The sequence below is a fragment of the Rhododendron vialii genome, chromosome 3a, assembly GCF_030253575.1.
Source record: "Rhododendron vialii isolate Sample 1 chromosome 3a, ASM3025357v1".
Lineage (NCBI taxonomy): Eukaryota > Viridiplantae > Streptophyta > Magnoliopsida > Ericales > Ericaceae > Rhododendron > Rhododendron vialii.
The window spans coordinates 1,628,704-1,646,000 of NC_080559.1; the positions used below are offsets into that span (position 1 = coordinate 1,628,704).

Below are 17,297 nucleotides of genomic sequence, written 5' to 3' on the forward strand. Positions count from 1 at the left end.
GCCCATTCCATTTAATAAAAATTAGATACGCAATGAATATCGATCAACGAGATTTTTTAATGTATATTCAGACAAGAACCAACTATTTTAACGTGATTAGTACCGCAACAGATCGCATTTCATGCCTGCGTTTGTGAGGCCTAAGGGGGACTATCTAGTCCTCTGTGGACTGAAGAGAAATCTATTACCATATAAAATAAAAAATTACTCAAAAGAAGCCATTTTTTTTAAAACAAGAAAAATATTATTAAGGAAAACTTGACAATAGATACATCAAGTTGGGGGAGAGGAAACCAATCAAAAATTGGAAAAAAAACAAAAAAACATGACACCTAGAGGGCCGAAGCCTACTTGAAAAGGAGAAAAACAATCACGGAAGGGGCTCCGATAACATAAGACAGTAATTAAAGGTACTAAAAGAAGAAGAACAAAGCCTACTACCAGTCATAGTGTTCCCTATGAGTTTAATTAAAAGGACTATTCTAAGAGAGATCAGTCTATACTATCCTAACTCGTGGTAGGGGCATAATTACAACCAAAATATAAATTAAAACACACTTGGAAAGTAAAATATTTAAGTGGTTTTTGGACATTGATTTATCAAAAGCATACCACAATGGTTGAAACTCGAATCTAATCATTCCAAACCTAACCCCACTATAGATAGCCACATTCTTATCCATCATTGGCATGGTTGTCAAAATCGTATGATTCAAGATACGATTCACGATTCGATTCATGCAAAAATAATACGAATCTATAGATGAATCAAGGTTTATTGTAAGTGTGAGAGAAAATAGTGGGATTGAAAAGAGAAAAAAAATTAAATGTATTTTTTTTTCAACCAATACAAAAAATAAGCCTATTATAAATTAGAAACAAGAAAGAAAGAAAAGCCTATTAAGGGAAGAACACCCACACACAAGTAGGAAAATTCGAACTCCTAACATTCTATTGAGATGCAATAGTTTTGGCCAACTAAGATAGCCCCAGTTGATTAAAAAAGAATTAAATGTATACTACATGCTTTTTCAAATGGTTTCAATCTTCAAATAGGAAGCTAATTTGTGACCATAAGTATCTAAATTAGCTTTGTTTATCTTATATTTTTCACAATTGCAAATTTATTGGAATTTATTCTATTGACACTTTAAAATTTTAATTCAAAACAGTAGAAATACGTAGTATGTCTTTTCATTCATAGAACAGGAACAACGCTATCATGCATCGAATGCGGAGTTGAAAAATTCAACTATCTCTTTTGCCCATTTGATACACGAGACCGAAAAATATCAATGTGATTTTATTTTGTCTCGTGCATGAACGGGCACAACGCTAATAATGATAAAGCAAATGTGCCTTTCCGTTGAATGAAGGTAGTGCATGGATGGTAGAGTTGCCTTCGGTTGCCCACCTTACCCAATTTGGTACAGAAGCTTTCAAGCTTTGGTAGATTGCACAATGTCAAGGTTTGAAAACCTTTACAAGCATTTTCGTCCGACAAACAAACTTCTATTTTTGGGAAATGCTAAGGTACCCCCACCTTAATTATGGTGTGCCAATCATAAAATGATATGCTTTTTTATGATGAGTGTTATACCTAATGCAAATTAAAAATGTTATGCATCATTTTCTGAAAATGGTATGCCCTTTTGTGGCCATTCTTATGACGAAAGTCTAACGGGAATACTGTATCCTCGGACAAAGTTGGGGATACTTAAGCGTTCCCCTTCTTTTTTTCCTTTTTTTAAATCAGAAGCCCCCATTATTTTACACAAACTTTTAAACTAGAATTTATGGGATTAGCTTTACATCAATGTGCACTAAAGCCGAATGTTCAATTTATTCCTGAATATGAATAGCAGACCATTCTAAGAATCACCCAGAATAATATCGAAGTAAACTAAATAACAGGACAATGATAAAGCTTACCTTTTCACTAAAAAGAGGTCGGGCACAGGCAGAAGAGCTTCCCATGGTTGTTCCTGTCTTCCCCTTTTGGACATAAAAGCTTAAGAGGTTTGGTAGATCTTCCAATTTCAGTGCCTTCAGTTTACTGAACTGCACCTCACTGGTGAATTCATCTTCATCATTTCGTCCTTCAAATCCAACTATTCCTTCCATGATTTCACAGGATCTTACTCGTAGTTGTTCCAGGTGGACAAGTCCTCTTACGGTGGTTGGAGAGAAGAGATACTTTGACTTACAATGTTCAACAATTAACTCAGTCAAATTATTGAAGCGATGCTGACCATGACTTTGCACGGATGATTTTGGCTCCCCAAAAAGGTATTCCAAGTCCTCAACACATGATGCAACTATGAGGTATTTCAAGCCAAGAAAACTATTTTCAACACCTCTGTCATGGAGCACCTTCTTCAAACCCTCAACCTCACTAAGGATTACCACTTCAGCTTTGTCCACCAAAGGGATGAACTCGTTTCTTAACTGAACACCTTCCAGTTTCAACATGCATAGTCCAAAAATTTCTTCGGAAGTGTCGAATATAGAACCCACTGATATCTTAAATCCCTTCTTCAGTTTCGCAAATATAAGGTCCTCCTTGGGTAATAGCATGACATCTGGTATATAGATATGTAAAGTAGTTAACTGACCAGTACTCAATAACCCCCTTAGCTCCTCGAGGCTCACATTTCCTCTGCTGCTCGTGTCTTGTTGCTCGTCAGTTGTGGTGCCCCATTTGTCAAAATTTTTTGGAAAGTACAATTCCTCCAGGCTAGTCAAATTGGACGTGACACCTCGTGGAATCACATTGAGTTTGTCACAATTTTGGAGGTCTAACACCCGTAGACTAGTCAACTGTCCGATCTCCGACGGCAACGCCTCAATATTAGAACCCTGAAGGCTAAGCACTTCAAGGTTACTCTTCAGGTCCTTAAGTATAGCAATATCTTCCAACTCACATCTATTCAAATATAGCATCTGAAGGTTTGTCAATTTTGCAAGTGATGACGGGAGTCGCTGCATGCGCATTCGAGTAAAAGTCAACACTATAAGTTGCATCATTCCATTGAAAAAATTGTCTGGAACCTCAAGATCGGAAAGTTCGCTATTGTCAACCATTAAGGTTTCCAGTCGTTGATATACCAACCCATCTGGAAGCCGTATAACATTTTTGAAACTTAATGACATTGCTTTGTACGATGGCCCATTTATGGGATTCCGTGGCCATTGGAGGGCACCATGATCTACCAGAAATGCTTCTTTCTCACGTGCAATTGAGATACCAACATCTCTTAGGACATCATGAATTTTGACAATAGTTTCATGATCGTTAGTTGACAACAAAGAAGCTGATTTAAGGACATCAACCACTGTACACATGGCAGTTCTTGCTTCATCAAATGTACGGGGGTTTTGAGCTAGCAAACTCCTTGCCATGCAGTGTCTCACCAATTCGTCAATCGAAATCTCAGCATCCTCAGCAAATAGACAGCAGAGCAAGAAACAAGATTGTGCATCCGAGGACAGTAACATATCATAACTCACCCATAAGGAGGCCCAAACACTTGGGTCAATACCTTCAATTTGTGTGAGCATGTGCTTCTCTAGCTTATCCAAAGCATTCTTCCACGTGTGGTATGGCCTATCTTCTAATGCGGCTCCAAGAGCATTTATGGCGACCGGCAATCCCTTGCATTTTCTACACACTTCGCGTGCTAGGGAATCTATTTCTGGCCGAGACTCGATAGTGTTTCTCACCTTTTTCTTGAATAGGTTCCATCCTTCTCCCTCAGGTAGCTCTGCAATTAGAAAATTTCTATCGGCTTTCATTGTGATTCTTAACAAATCTTCCTTTCGAGACGTTAGCACAACTTTACACCCTATATTTCCTTCCATGACAGGAATACCTATTGCCTTCAGGTCCACCTTTTCCCAAATATCATCCAAAATTACTAGATATTTCTCGCCATTCTTGAATTTATTCCACAACTTTCCCTTTTCATCCTTCGTGGCATCCAATGTTAAATTCAATTTTTCAGCTAGTTTTTTTTGTATGTCCTTCACATTGTGATCCTTAAAGACAGCTACTAGCGGGACTTGCTTAAAAGTTCCATCATCTAGCAATTTTTTGGCGACCTTCTCGACTAATGTGGTCTTACCGACCCCTCCTAGCCCATGAACGCCAATTATTTTGACATTGGGATCTCTTAACGCACCCATAATATCCTCAAGAATTGGTGTCCGACAATCCAAGTGAACATAATTCTCGGCGGATGGAAATTCAAGTTCTGGAGGAGGCGGCTTAGGGCGTGAAATTTTATCAAAATGGCTTTCCTGAGAGAGTTTCTTGACATCCTCGATCTTCTCTTCTGCTTGTTTGCTCAATCGGTACCTCCACTTGATGTTAGGACATGAGCATGCAAAGCAGTGCATTTGTGCCTCGTCTGTACTTTGCCCCACAAGGTTCTGAACGTAATTCTTCGTTGTGTCCACGTCTTTTTGCCATTGTAAAACATCCTCCTCAATCTCTTCACCGCAATCATGGGCCTCTTTTACTTCTCTTTCAATTTTTTCCCTACGAACTTCAAGAGTTGTCATTTCCCTTTGCAAATTGTCCAAGTTTGTCCTGTAATGACAAACGTATTTTCCTGCTTTAGTCACTGCTGTGACGGCTTCATCAAAGACCATACATCCCAAATGCTCAATTATGCCTTGCGGAGTACACATTTTCTGCTAGGGCGTTAGAGCTCTTCTGATACTTCCAAAAGTAATGTGTACTTGATGGGATTCAAATTTGAGAGAAGATAAATAAAGCTCTTTGTATCTGCAGTAAAAAGGAAAAAGATTATTAGAGGAAAAAAAAAAGAAGAGCAAGACGAGCAATGACAACCAAAATAAAGTACTTTCTTTCGATGGCCAAGAAGAGAGAGAGAGATATTCCACCTCTAGCATTTTATTTTTAGTTAATTTTCTTTCTTTTGGAGAAAAATCCAGCTGTAAGTGATCCAGCAAATCATAAGTTCACATATATGGTATTGCCCAGAATGTTATACATGGGTGGTTCATACACATTTACATCTATAAAGAAATCAAAAGGAGTTAATCACAATACATGCATATACCATGAGTTGGAAGCTAGTCAATAATGACATCCTATCATTATCTCCAGCAAGAAAAAATAAATCTAGTAAGAAATGTGAATATTTAGGTGTGACAATTGATTTTAGTTTATCCTTTGAGAGATAGAGGGAGTATATAGTAAGGAAAAAATTGATAAATCATACTATTATGGGACTGAATCCTAATCCATGAGTAAGAATATATAGGATTAACAAACATTATGAAAGCTCCACTTTGGACCATGATTTAATTTATCCTTAAATCTGTCAATTTGGCGATCTTTCGTTTTCCACGTACCATAGTATATTTCTGTAATCAGCTTGTCCTCACATACCACTCTTAGGTTGAGGCCTTTCGTGGGTCCTTCTAAGTCCGACAAAGACGATTAAAACCGTTCAACTTTTAAATCTTGTTGACAATATTAATCATGTCAATCAGAAAAAAATATAGTGACACACTCAACAAATGAATTCTGTGATTATATCTTTCCATGCCAGATGGACATACTTTTTGGCACAACCAATATTATTGAAGAAATTTTGGAAAAGAACAATTTCGACTATCTTATAGGCACGGGACGCCGAGGACGGAGAGGCGTATGGAGGGACGTGTATGGGTGGGGCCCCCAGCCACCCAAGCCCGTTCCAGAACTTTGAATAAGTACTTATTTGTAATTTTTAAGCTAAAAAATTAGGAGTGTACATGGTTCGGATTGGTCTGGTTCTCTAGAAAATCAGTAATCGGACCATTTTAAACGGTTCTAGAAATTTGGGAACCATAACCTAACCAATATATGCAAGGAACCTAACTAGAATCAAACTGTAAGACCGGTCCGGTTTTATCCAATAAGCATCCAAACACTTATTTACAAAATACGAACTCTTAAAATTAAAGAAATAGGAAGATAATATGCTGGAATAGGAAAGGAATGAAGAAAATAAAAGTTTTCCTAACAAATAAGATTTCATCTCCAAATAAATTAAGTTTAGTAAGGAAAAAATTAACCTACCAAATTCAAATACATATTTAATTACACACATATGTATTTCTTTATTTATCTTAGTTTTAAACGGTTCGGTTCAGTTCTAACCACGGTTTATTAAATGAGAACCAGTAACCGAACCAAAATTAACGATTTTTATTCTTTTGGAGCCATAACCTGACCGTAAAACCGCAGAACCGGACCAAATAGGACGGTTCGGTCCGGATCGAACCGGTTTTACGGTTCGGGCGGTTTTCTTGAACACTCCTATAAAAAATAATGGGCTTACTGAAATCATTTAAACGATGCAAGAAAATTTTAAAAATTATTTTCGTAAGCCCATTATTTTTAAACTTGAAAATTACAATTAAATACTTATTTTTTAAGAAGATTTTTGGAACAGGCACATCTATGTACAATAGAAGATACACAATAAATAATTTTAATGTACTCTACTGGTCCCCCCAACCATCAAAAAATTAAATATAAAATGGTTAATGTGGTGGAAAACAATTAATTCTTGTTGTTTGTGTATGTTTGGCCAGTTATAAATAGAAAACAGCTTATAATTTTTCTTGTACAATATTATTCCTTAGATTTCATGACATATTGAATGATTAAATTGTATGCAAGGAAAACTTAAAAATTCAACAACCATGTGAATATGAGAAACTTCAGGTTTAAAATTTTGCCCCCCACTATATGTAAATGCTAGCTCTGCCCCTATGGGACCGGGAGGGTTCACAAAAGACCTGAACCTAAGGGTGCAGTTCAACTAAGTAAATGCAAAACGAGATGATTCCCATATTTTCTTAGAAGAAAAGGAAATTGTGTTTTGAACAATTTTTGTTTCTAGTCAGCTAAAATTTTGGACAATTTTTTGTAGGTCTTTAGAGCAAGTTTACCTAAGGAGTTAAAATGACAATTTTAGCTAATTTACCGAAGAAGAACAGAAAAAAGAGGTTGTAGCAGAGGAGGAAAACAGGGGAGGTAAAATAGCTGCCAAGTATTGGTTCGGTATTAATGCCTCACCACTGTTCATTAGGAATCCTATTTTTTGATTATTTAATAGAGAATAGGTTAAATAGATAGTGTTGGTGTAGTGTTGAAAGAAATATGAGTAGGTAAAATAAAAAATGTGCACTGTTCATAAGTTTTTTTTGCTAATAACTGGTAAATTTGCTCTTACCCTTCGACAAATAAGTTAACAAACTTTTTTTCAACTTTGAACTACGAGTTCTTTAATATTGTAGACACGTTAATTTCAATGAGCTATATATATGATATCTAACACTATAATAAAGACCAAAAGATTAAAGTTATAAGGGCAGCATACCTGAATAAATTAGCTAGGCACAGTACTCTTCTGTCAACTTTGAACTCCATGGTTGATTAATAGATATCAACAAATCTTTAGGCATATTGGTGGGATCTGAAATTAAGCAAACAGTAATCACTATTATCCCACTGCTCATAAAAACACACTCATCCCAACAATATAGAATGATTTCAATGAGCTATTTTATATATCTAATAACACTATAATCAACACCAAAAGAGTGAAGTTTATGGCATACCTATTTTACCAAACAAATAAAAAAAAAGTTTATTGCGTACCATGAAGTCTTTTAATTAAAATTCTACTTTTGGAAAATTCCAACGAGCTTCCTTGAGGATTTTTATAATTACAGAAATCCTCACTCAAGTTTCAAAATTGAAAACGACCTCCACCAATGATAGAGTTGTTCTATATTAACCACAAAAGTTTTCTTTATCCCCAATTTCATCTTCACCCTCACTTGGGAAATAGAATATCATCCTAATTAAATTACAATCTTCCCCAATAAATGCTACGCTGGAGTTTGAACTAACATAACTTATTCTTGTTTTTTTAATTAGCGATTTATTTGGTTAGTCTTTTCAGTGCTTTTGTTGACCGTGTTTATCTTTTTTGAATTTTTTAAAAAAAGTAAAAAATTATACAAACAACCTTCTAAAAATTAAAATTGTGGGCTCCAAACAATTGAGCTGCTTTTTAATTGGCAATTCAATTGACAATCAACATAGTTCCCTTGTATCCCACTTTATCCAATTAGTGTTATCGGTACCCGTCTTGAACTTTGCTCTCGGTGATTAATTTAGATTGTATTTACTGTAGAATTCTAGTTTTGCCACCATGTGGTTGGATATATGAAATAGACTATGAAATTTGGGAGAGTTGTTTGTTACATAAAAATATAATATTATAATATGAATTCGATAATTTGTTTGAAACTCTCGTGAGGACAGATTTAAGAATGGCTCAACGGATTGGAGGGTCTGTTGTAAGACGTGTGGTTAATTGATTATTAAATTGATCAATAACAAGAGGTGATATGTTCAGCCGTAGGACTTGTGATATTGTGATAAATATCCATATATATGAGGATTAAGGAGTTGGATGGTAGAAATTTGGGTTTTTCAGGCTGTACGACTAGTCAAACCAAACCTCCGAAGGAGCTATGGCCCCTCCACTAACTTCAGGTTATTCATTCGGTTGGAATCGAACCCCAGATCTTGAGAAATACTCCTAAAACTTGGGCATCCACCATAATTATCGGGGCAACTTGTGGGTGTGGATAGATGTCGAATACTTTGAGCTTGGCTTACTTGGTTTGGGCTAGAATTATTTTGGATTTGTTTCTATGACTGCTAATTTTACATACATTGTATGATGACTTGGTTAATTATCTTGTTTTCTATTTTCAGATAGTTCTTTTAGGTGAATCTTAAACAGGGCCGGCTTAGAAGAGAGAAGAAAGGTGAGAGAAACATGTGCTTCAGGTCCCAAAAAAAGGCTAAAAATGAGGGCCTGAAAACTCTAAGACCCCAATATATATATATATATATATATATATATATATATATACACACACACACACACACACAGAGTCCGGATCTCCTAAAGGATCCCGCACGACCTTAACATGCGGGACTCCCCTTTCCCGATCGAATTACGACGATCCGAGCCGCTCAAAATGATCAGAACGTGATTTTAAGGGTACCCGTAAGAAATCAGCAAAAAAAATGATCAGGAAAGGCTTCATCCGAACAGTTTTTTATTGAATGGTTCAGTAAAAAACTGTTCAGATCAAGCCCTTCCCGATCATTTTTTTTGCCGATTTCTCGCGAGTACCCTTAAAATCACGTTCTGCACACTTTGAGCGACTCGGATTGTCGCAATTCTATTGAGAAAGGGGAGTCCCGCACGGTAAGACCGTGCGGGATCCCTCATTGGATCCCGAGTGTGTGTGTGTATATATACAGTTCGGTTCAAGTCCACACCCCTTCCCATCCGCACCTCCCTTTTTCCGATAGTATTTCAATGATCCGAGCCGCTCAATGTGTTCAGAACGTGATTTTAAGGGTATTTGTGAGAAATTGGCAAAAAAAAAAATTGGGAAGGGCTTGATCCGAGCAGTTTTTGTTTGTATTTTATCGAATGGTTCAAATAAAAACTACTCAAATCAAGCCTTTCCCCGGTCATTTTTTTTGCTGGTTTCTCACAGTTACCCTTAGAATCACGTTCTGAACACATTGAGCGGCTCGGATCATCGAAATTTGATCGAAAAAGTGGAGAAAAGGGGACGTCCGCATTTTATTTAAAATAAGGACGTCCTCATAGGTGAAGTGTGTGTGTGTATAGGCATTATGTTTTTGTGCTTGGCAAGCTTGTATCCACTACTCACCAACATATCTTTGAATCTCGTCGGCGGCAAATCTGTGAGGCCGTGATGACGGTGCACGGTGGTGCTGCCTGTGGTGGACCAGATGGGGCATGTTGAGGGCTGCTTTGCAGTGACGATGACAGAGGAAAAGGTTGCTTTTCATTTTTGTTGTTGTTGTGGCAGGGGTAGTTTTGGGTATGTTTTTGGGTTGCTATGGCCTATGAAGCCGATTTAAGGGATATTTGGGGTTGTTTTGGGGGTCAGGGCTGATTTAGGGGTTTTTGTGAGGTTGATTTTGGGGTTTGTTTCAGGGGTGATTTGGGGTCTAATTTTGGGTTGTGAGGCTGACTTAGCGGGATTTGGGGCTAATTAAGGGGTTTTTCTAGGGCTGTTTTTCTGGTTGATTTGGGGGGTTTTTGTGAGGTTTATTTGGAGTTTGATTTAGGAGAAAAACTTTGTTATGGAGGCTCCGTAAACTAAGTTTTACGGAGCTCGTCCAACTTTTGGACGATCTGAATTGAAAATCAATTTTACGGTCAAAAATATTTTTTGCCGATCAAAATTTGAAAATATATCTTAACTATTGATTGCCAAGATAAACGGATGAGATTATGCGGAACCGTTCCGTGAATAAGTTTCTCTCTTAATTTAGGGGTTACATGGGACTGTTTTGGGGGCTGATTTAGGGACACATTGAGGCTGATTGAGTGCCGCTGTGAGGGCTGATTATGTAATGTCTAGGGGTTGTTTAGTGGCAGTAGTAGGTGCTGATCATTGTTTTGTCTTGTGTTTGAACATGCATCATTTTCCCTATGTCTTGCAATCTTTACTTGGGCAAGTTACGTTAGGCGTGAAGCCTGATGCTGTTTCTGCGTTTTCTGGAAATCCCGTTTTGACAGAATTGAGGGCCGTCCGGACGGCTCTCAGTGCACAGAAAACAGGGAGGTCTTAATATATTTCGCCCAAGCGGTCGTGACTTCCACCCTGGCAGCCCGTTCATGAGACAGAATGTATTCAAGCCCTAAAACAGATCTTTAGAGTTAGAACTTCATATTTTTTTAGAGGAAAAGCTGTTGTACTTGTAGAGAGAGACTAGGAGAGTTTCCTCCATTGATTCTAGCAGATTGGTGTGGCTCCCAAGGAGGAGTAGATAAGTTGCCGAATCTCGTATATCTGTGTGTTCTCTTTCGCTTCCTCTATTTCTCTAGTTTGTTTTTCTGTGATTCGTAGTATCCAAGATCATGAGAGTTAGTGTGTTGGTGAGTTTGAACTTTTGTCTCCAATCCGAACAAGTTAATGGTTTGATTCTTTAAACCATCATCTTACAAGTTATACCATTGTTTACCTTCTTTTTCCTTTTCTGTTTAGGGGGCACGCACTTGTATAAAACAAAGAGTTATTTATAACCATGTATGTAAAATCAAATGAAACCGAGACTGCGTTGAAGGCATACCTTTTCCCAGTTGTCCGACCAAGCTAGGATGTCTTAGTACTCTAGACCTCCGGTGCACTACGCACCTCTTGTCGCAAGCATAAAATGAATAGGAAACTCGAGTTTTGAATGGCAGAGAGTGAGATGATCGTTGAATGAGAAGTTGTAAACAAAATTTTATATTTCGTCACCGCACTTGATGATCATAATGCCCACTAGTTCTGAGAAAGAAACTCAAAATAATGAATTATCTATAGGGACTATGGACAGTATAGATCAACAGAAAAATTATTAAAATTGACGGTATATTTATCACCTAATAAAATGTTGGGCAAAGTTTACTTTCACCCCCTGTGGCTATCGTCATGTGCGGATACCCCCCTTAGAGCAAGTTTACCAGCATTGCTAAATTGCCTTTTTGCGCTATTATACCCAAGAAAAACCAAAAAATCCAGCTGCAGCAGCTGAGGTAAAAGTGAAGGTAAAATGAATTTGATAAAACGGTTAGGTATTAATACCTCAGCACTGTTTATCAACTACCCTTTAAACAAATAGTTTCTCTCTCCTCCCTCTCTCACACCAAAGCACTTTTCCTCTTCTCTCTCACTGACTCCCTCTCTCTAAAAATAATTATTTTAATAAAGAATAGGTTAAATAGATAGTGTTGGTGTAGTATTGAAAGAGATGTGATTAGGTAAAATGAAAAAAATGTACTGTTTACTAGCATTTTTACCTAAGAACTGGTAAACTTGCTCTTATGGTTTAAAACTGACAACATAACGAACCTGTGGTTTTAAAAATGTGCGGATAGACCCCCAACTGTCATGTTTTTCATCCATATTAACGGAAGTATATCTCATACGCTTCTAGAATGTAATCTGAGTAATTCATAATATATTAAATAAATGATAGAGTATCTCTGTAAAAAATCATTTCGATCAGGCATCAATAACCGAGTGATCTAATTTTTAGTAAATTCAAATTTAAAATTTTTAATTTCATAACAAAATCGATTCAACCATAAGCTTTTCATTTTTTGATTGACTTGAATTTTGGCATATATGTAGTACTCGTCAAAATTTACAATATCAACGGTTTGGATATAATTTTTAGCATAGGGAATGATGTGATTAGATTTAAAAAAGAAGAAAAATCAAGGGACATGATGATGGTATATCGGTCTTTTAATATTGTGTTCGTTAATATGGATGAAAAACATGACGGCAGGGGGTCCATCCGCACATTTTCAAAACCACGGGTAGATTATGTGGTCAATTTGAATTATGAGGGGGGTATCCACACATGACGATAACCACAGGAGGTCAAAGTGGACTTTGTCCTAAAATGTATTTGAATTAATGATGATAAATTTATCATGCACGATGATAAATTTATCATGCACATTGAAATGATAAATTTATCATCAATTCAACAAAAAGATGGTAAATTAATGGTCAGTAATCAAGAAAGAGGAAATTAGAGGCAGCAAAAGTGAACGATTGGAATCCTTCTACTTTATCCTCCTCGAAAAAACAAAACGACTATATTTTAAACTCATCGACCAAGTATTTACCCTCTTATTCCTTTTCCCTCTTCCTCCTAACTTATTCCATCTTATTCCTGATGTGTCTACGCTAATACAGTCCAGTATAAAAACAAAGAGAGTTGTTTATAACTGCATAAATTCATAAGCAGAAGAGGACTTAGTTTCTCCGCACGTAGTCCCAAATCGGTGGAATTTGTCCAAACGGGAATCCAATCTGGATGATCTAAACTGTTCATATTGTGGGGCTCATCAAGTAGTAACTGAAAACAAATTCAAGTGGATCAAACACCTCTAAGGTCGATTGGATCCGAACACTGTAGTTTTGCAAAAATTTGTTACGACTTTTTTTTTCTTCTAAATAAAAGTGTTTCGATGAAGTGGTTGCCAATTTTCGATCAACTTGAATTTTTTACATTGACGGAGCGTATTCAATGAGCCCTATAATACCAACGCGCAACTTGAATCATCGAGATGAAAACCGATTGTGAGCCTGCTGCACCAGACAGTCCCAACTGCAGAGAAGCTGAGTTCATCAAGTAACACTGAGAATTCACCCAAAAACATAAAGGTTTTGTTTGATTGGTAGTTTAGTTTAGTTTAGTTTAATTTAGTTTTGGTAGTGGGTGGAGAAAGAAATAGGGTAATGATTGGAGAGATGGGTAATGATTGGAGAGAGATAGAGAGAGAAATGAAATTAATAACTGGAGATACATGGTAAAGATTGAAGAAAAATAAAAGGTAATGATTAGAAACAAAACTAAAACAAAACTAGCAACTGAACACAGTGAAAAATAACGCCAAGGAATGCTTGAAGGAATACCTCGTTCTTGGTCACCAACCAAGCTAAGATGTCTCAGCTGGTATATAACGCCTCTGGTTCACCACACACCTTTTGTCGCAAGCCGAATGAAGGCAAAGCTATGGGCCGAATAAGAATAGGAAACTACATGTTTGAATGAAAACATTGCTTTAGTTAAAGTTGAATAACCACATTAAACATGGTACAAGTTAGTTTTGAAAACCAAACGTAATAAACAATAATGTTATACGTCGGTATCTTCAGAAGTTGATTTCTGGCCAATTAAACATGGTTTGATAATTTAACAACTGGGTTCATGTCAGAGTTTGACTCCTCCTAACCCCACTCTCCAAAACTAGTATATAATGAGCGGTTGGCTTCATGATTAAGGATTGAGATTTAAGAGTTTGTTCCTTCTAGATCTTTCTTTACCTCTAATGTGTTACGTGGCCAAATAATATGGACTTTGCCCTAATTTAGTAGATAATAAGATCGATCCTCTAATAATTAGTCGAAGTGCGTGTAACTCTATTCCTAGTTATCAAATGTACAGCTATATGTACATATACACCAGCCTTCTCCTAAGGGATCCCTTACATACCTTATATGCGGACTTTTAACATGAGTCGTTAGATTGTGTTTTCAACGGTCCGGATCTGCTGGTTTACAGATCCGAACTGTTGAAAACACAATCCAACGACTCATGTTAAAAGTCCGCATATAAGGTATGTGAGGGACCAGCAGATCCGGACCATTGAAAACACAATCCAACGACTCATGTTAAAAGTCCGCATATAAGGTATGTAAGGGATCCCTTAGGAGATGGAGACTATGTACATATATATGATGTTCTTTCACTTTCTTAAAATAAAATCACCACATTTTAAAAAGAATACAACTAGTCTTAAAAAAAAAAAACAAAAAAACAAAAATAAAAATACGGAATGCAGCACATGGAAGAACATCAAAGGGAATAGAACAGATCTTGGATCCCATACCCACCCATGTGACAGTGGTGGTGATCCATTCTCTGCATTCCATAGTTCATCAATAAAACAGATCTTGTAAATCAAAGACAGCTTGCAACAGCTCTATTTTGAGTATTTTTGTTTTTAGAGTCTTAGCAAATAATCAGATCTGTTCAATAAGTTTAAAATATGTTTTTAAGTGCTTCCGTGAAAATCAACTCATTCTAATATCGACAAGGCCTTGATCGAGTCATTCATTTTATGCTATCAAAATTAGGGATAAAACCAGATCAATCAGATATCAATATCCAAATTTTTGTTTTCAGAGTCTCAGCAAATAATTGAAGCTATTCATTATGTTTAAAAAATGTTTTTAAGTGCTTCTATAAAAATTAGCTCATTCGTATATCGACAAGGCCTTGATCGACTCATTCATTTTATCCTGTCAAAATTAGGGATAAATCTCGATCAATCAGGTACCAATATCCAAATAAGCTAATTTTCTATGAGAGTCTTAAAAATATGTTTTAAACATATTGAACGGCTTTGACTATTCGTGGGACTCTAAAATAAAACCGGTGTCAAAATAAGTGTTAGTGGAACCACCCCATATATATATAGACTCTCTTTTCCTAAGGACCACCTTAACTTAATAAAATAAGGACCTCCCTTTTCCGATAGAATTTCAATGATTCAAGCCGCTCAATGTGTTCAGAACGTGATTTTAAGGGTACTTGCGAGAAATCAGCAAAAAAAATGACCGAAAAGGCTTCATCCGAATAGTTTTTGTTTGTTTTTCATCAAATGGTTCAAATAAAAATTGCTCGGATGAAGTCCTTCCCGATCAGTTTTTTTGCTGATTCCTCGCGAGTACTCTTAAAATCACGTTCTGAACACATTGAGCGGCTCGGATCATCGAAATTCGAACTGAAAATGGGAGAAATGGAGAAGTCCTTATTTTAACTAAAATAAGGATCTCCTCATTTGAAAATGACTATATATATATAAAAGCAGAAGTGGACTCAATTTCTTTGTGTGGAGTCCCAAATCGGTGGAGTGTGTTCACACGGAGATCCCTTCTTGGTGATTTGAATTGTTCATATTGTGGGGCTTATCGAGCAGTAACCAAACACAAATTCAAGTAGATAAAACACCTCTAAGGTCCACTTGATTTGAACACTCTAGTTTTGCAAAAAAGTTGATAGACCTTCAATTCTTCCTAGATAAAAGCTTTTTGATAAATTGGTTGCCGATATTCGATCAATTTGAATTTTTTCCATTGAAAGAGCATTCCATGAGCGCTATAATATGAACAGCTCGAATCATCAATATGTGGAAACTGAAAGTGAGCAAGTTGCTCCAGGCAGTCTTTTTTGATCCGCCACCGGGCAGTCTCAACTCTAGATCAAGTAACACACCCCGAGAATTTACCCAAAAAACACAAAATAACACCAAGAAATTAAGCTTGAAGGAATACCTCGTTCTAGATCACCAACCAATTAAGCTAAGATGTCTCAGCTGGTAACGTCTCTGCTTCACCACACACCTTTTGTCGCAAGCCCAGTGTAGTCAAAGCTATGAGCCGCATAAGAATAGGAAACTACATGTTTGAATGGCAGTGTTTGATGTTTGTTGGGAAGGTTTTGCTGAGAGAGAGGAAAACAGATCAAAGGAGGGAGCTTTGCGACTGAGTGTCGTTGTGCTTAATTGAAGGGATTGAAGTGAATGGAAACATGGCGATAATTACAACTGAATCACCACATTAAAAATAATGCCACTAGCTAGTTTTGAAAAACAAAGCTAATAAAAATAATGTTAGACGTCGGTATCTTCATAAGTTGACTTCTCTGGCCAATTAACCAGTGAGAACGATGTAATGAGAAATTAAATAATGGAAACATTAGTTTAAAAAAAATTGGGTATAGCTAACCAGCTGTCAACAACTTGGTTCACGTCGGAGTTGGACTCCTCCTAGCCCCAGCCTCCAAAACTAGTATATAATGAACCAATGATGAGCCGTCCGACTCATGATTGAGGCTCAAAATTTAAGAGTTTGCTTCTTCTAGGTCTTTCGTTACCTCTAATGTATATAATTACTTGGCCAAATCATATGAATTTTGCCCCGATTTAGTGGATAATAGATAGATCCTTTAAGAATTAGTCGAAGTGGGCGTAATTTATCCCGAGTATATGATATGTATACGATGTTCTTTCACTTTCTTCAAACAAAATCACCACATTTTAAAAAGAATACAACTACTCTTACAAAAAATAATAATAATAATACAGAATGCAGCACATGGAAGAAGGCGGTATCTCACCCTTTTGACTTTTTGGCCCTAGAAATGCCAATTACTAATAACATCGCAGGGAAGAACAAATTAAATAGTTTAGTTGTTAACTCTAAGGGGTTGGCTAAGTGACTTAAGCGTTTGCTCTATCATAAGGTTTCAGGTTCGATTCTCTTTGTACCGCAATAACCCTTGGGGTCACCTCACCCCCCGTGTAAGTGTGTGAAACAACTATGGTAGGGACTGTAGGGATCAGTCCAAGGTGCGCGCAGGCTGACCTGAGACATTCTGCATTACTAAAAAAAAAAGATTAGCTGTTTTCTCGGATCCCATACCCACCCACGTGACAATTAATTGTGGTGATCCATTCTCTGTATTCCATTGGTTCATCAATAAAACAGATCTTGTAAATCAAAGACAGCTTGCAACAGCTCTAGGAAACCCATTAGACGAGGATCAATATATTAATTTGTTCTCATACTCAAAA

The 17,297-nt window shown here is 36.8% G+C and overlaps 1 protein-coding gene and 1 long non-coding RNA gene across 4 annotated transcripts in view; both read right to left on the minus strand.

Annotated features, from left to right (window-relative positions):
• LOC131320820 (uncharacterized WD repeat-containing protein C2A9.03-like) overlaps window positions 1–17,297 on the minus strand; it is a 139,299-nt gene that overhangs the window by 42,210 nt on the left and 79,792 nt on the right. For 2 of the 3 annotated variants that reach the window (XM_058351697.1, XM_058351696.1), the window contains exon 1: window positions 1,933–2,235. The exons of the other annotated variant lie outside the window; for it this stretch is intronic. In XM_058351697.1, coding sequence (XP_058207680.1) covers window positions 1,933–2,124 — 192 coding nt within the window. In that variant the 5' untranslated portion in view covers window positions 2,125–2,235. Of the gene's footprint in view, window positions 1–1,932; window positions 2,236–17,297 lie in introns of those variants that run through there. 3 annotated transcript variants of the gene reach the window in all.
• LOC131320823 (uncharacterized) lies at window positions 11,107–16,451 on the minus strand. Its single transcript, XR_009198360.1, has 3 exons — window positions 15,997–16,451; window positions 13,573–13,695; window positions 11,107–11,427 (listed from the first exon to the last, which is right to left on the minus strand). It is a non-coding gene; the product is annotated as an uncharacterized LOC131320823 (long non-coding RNA).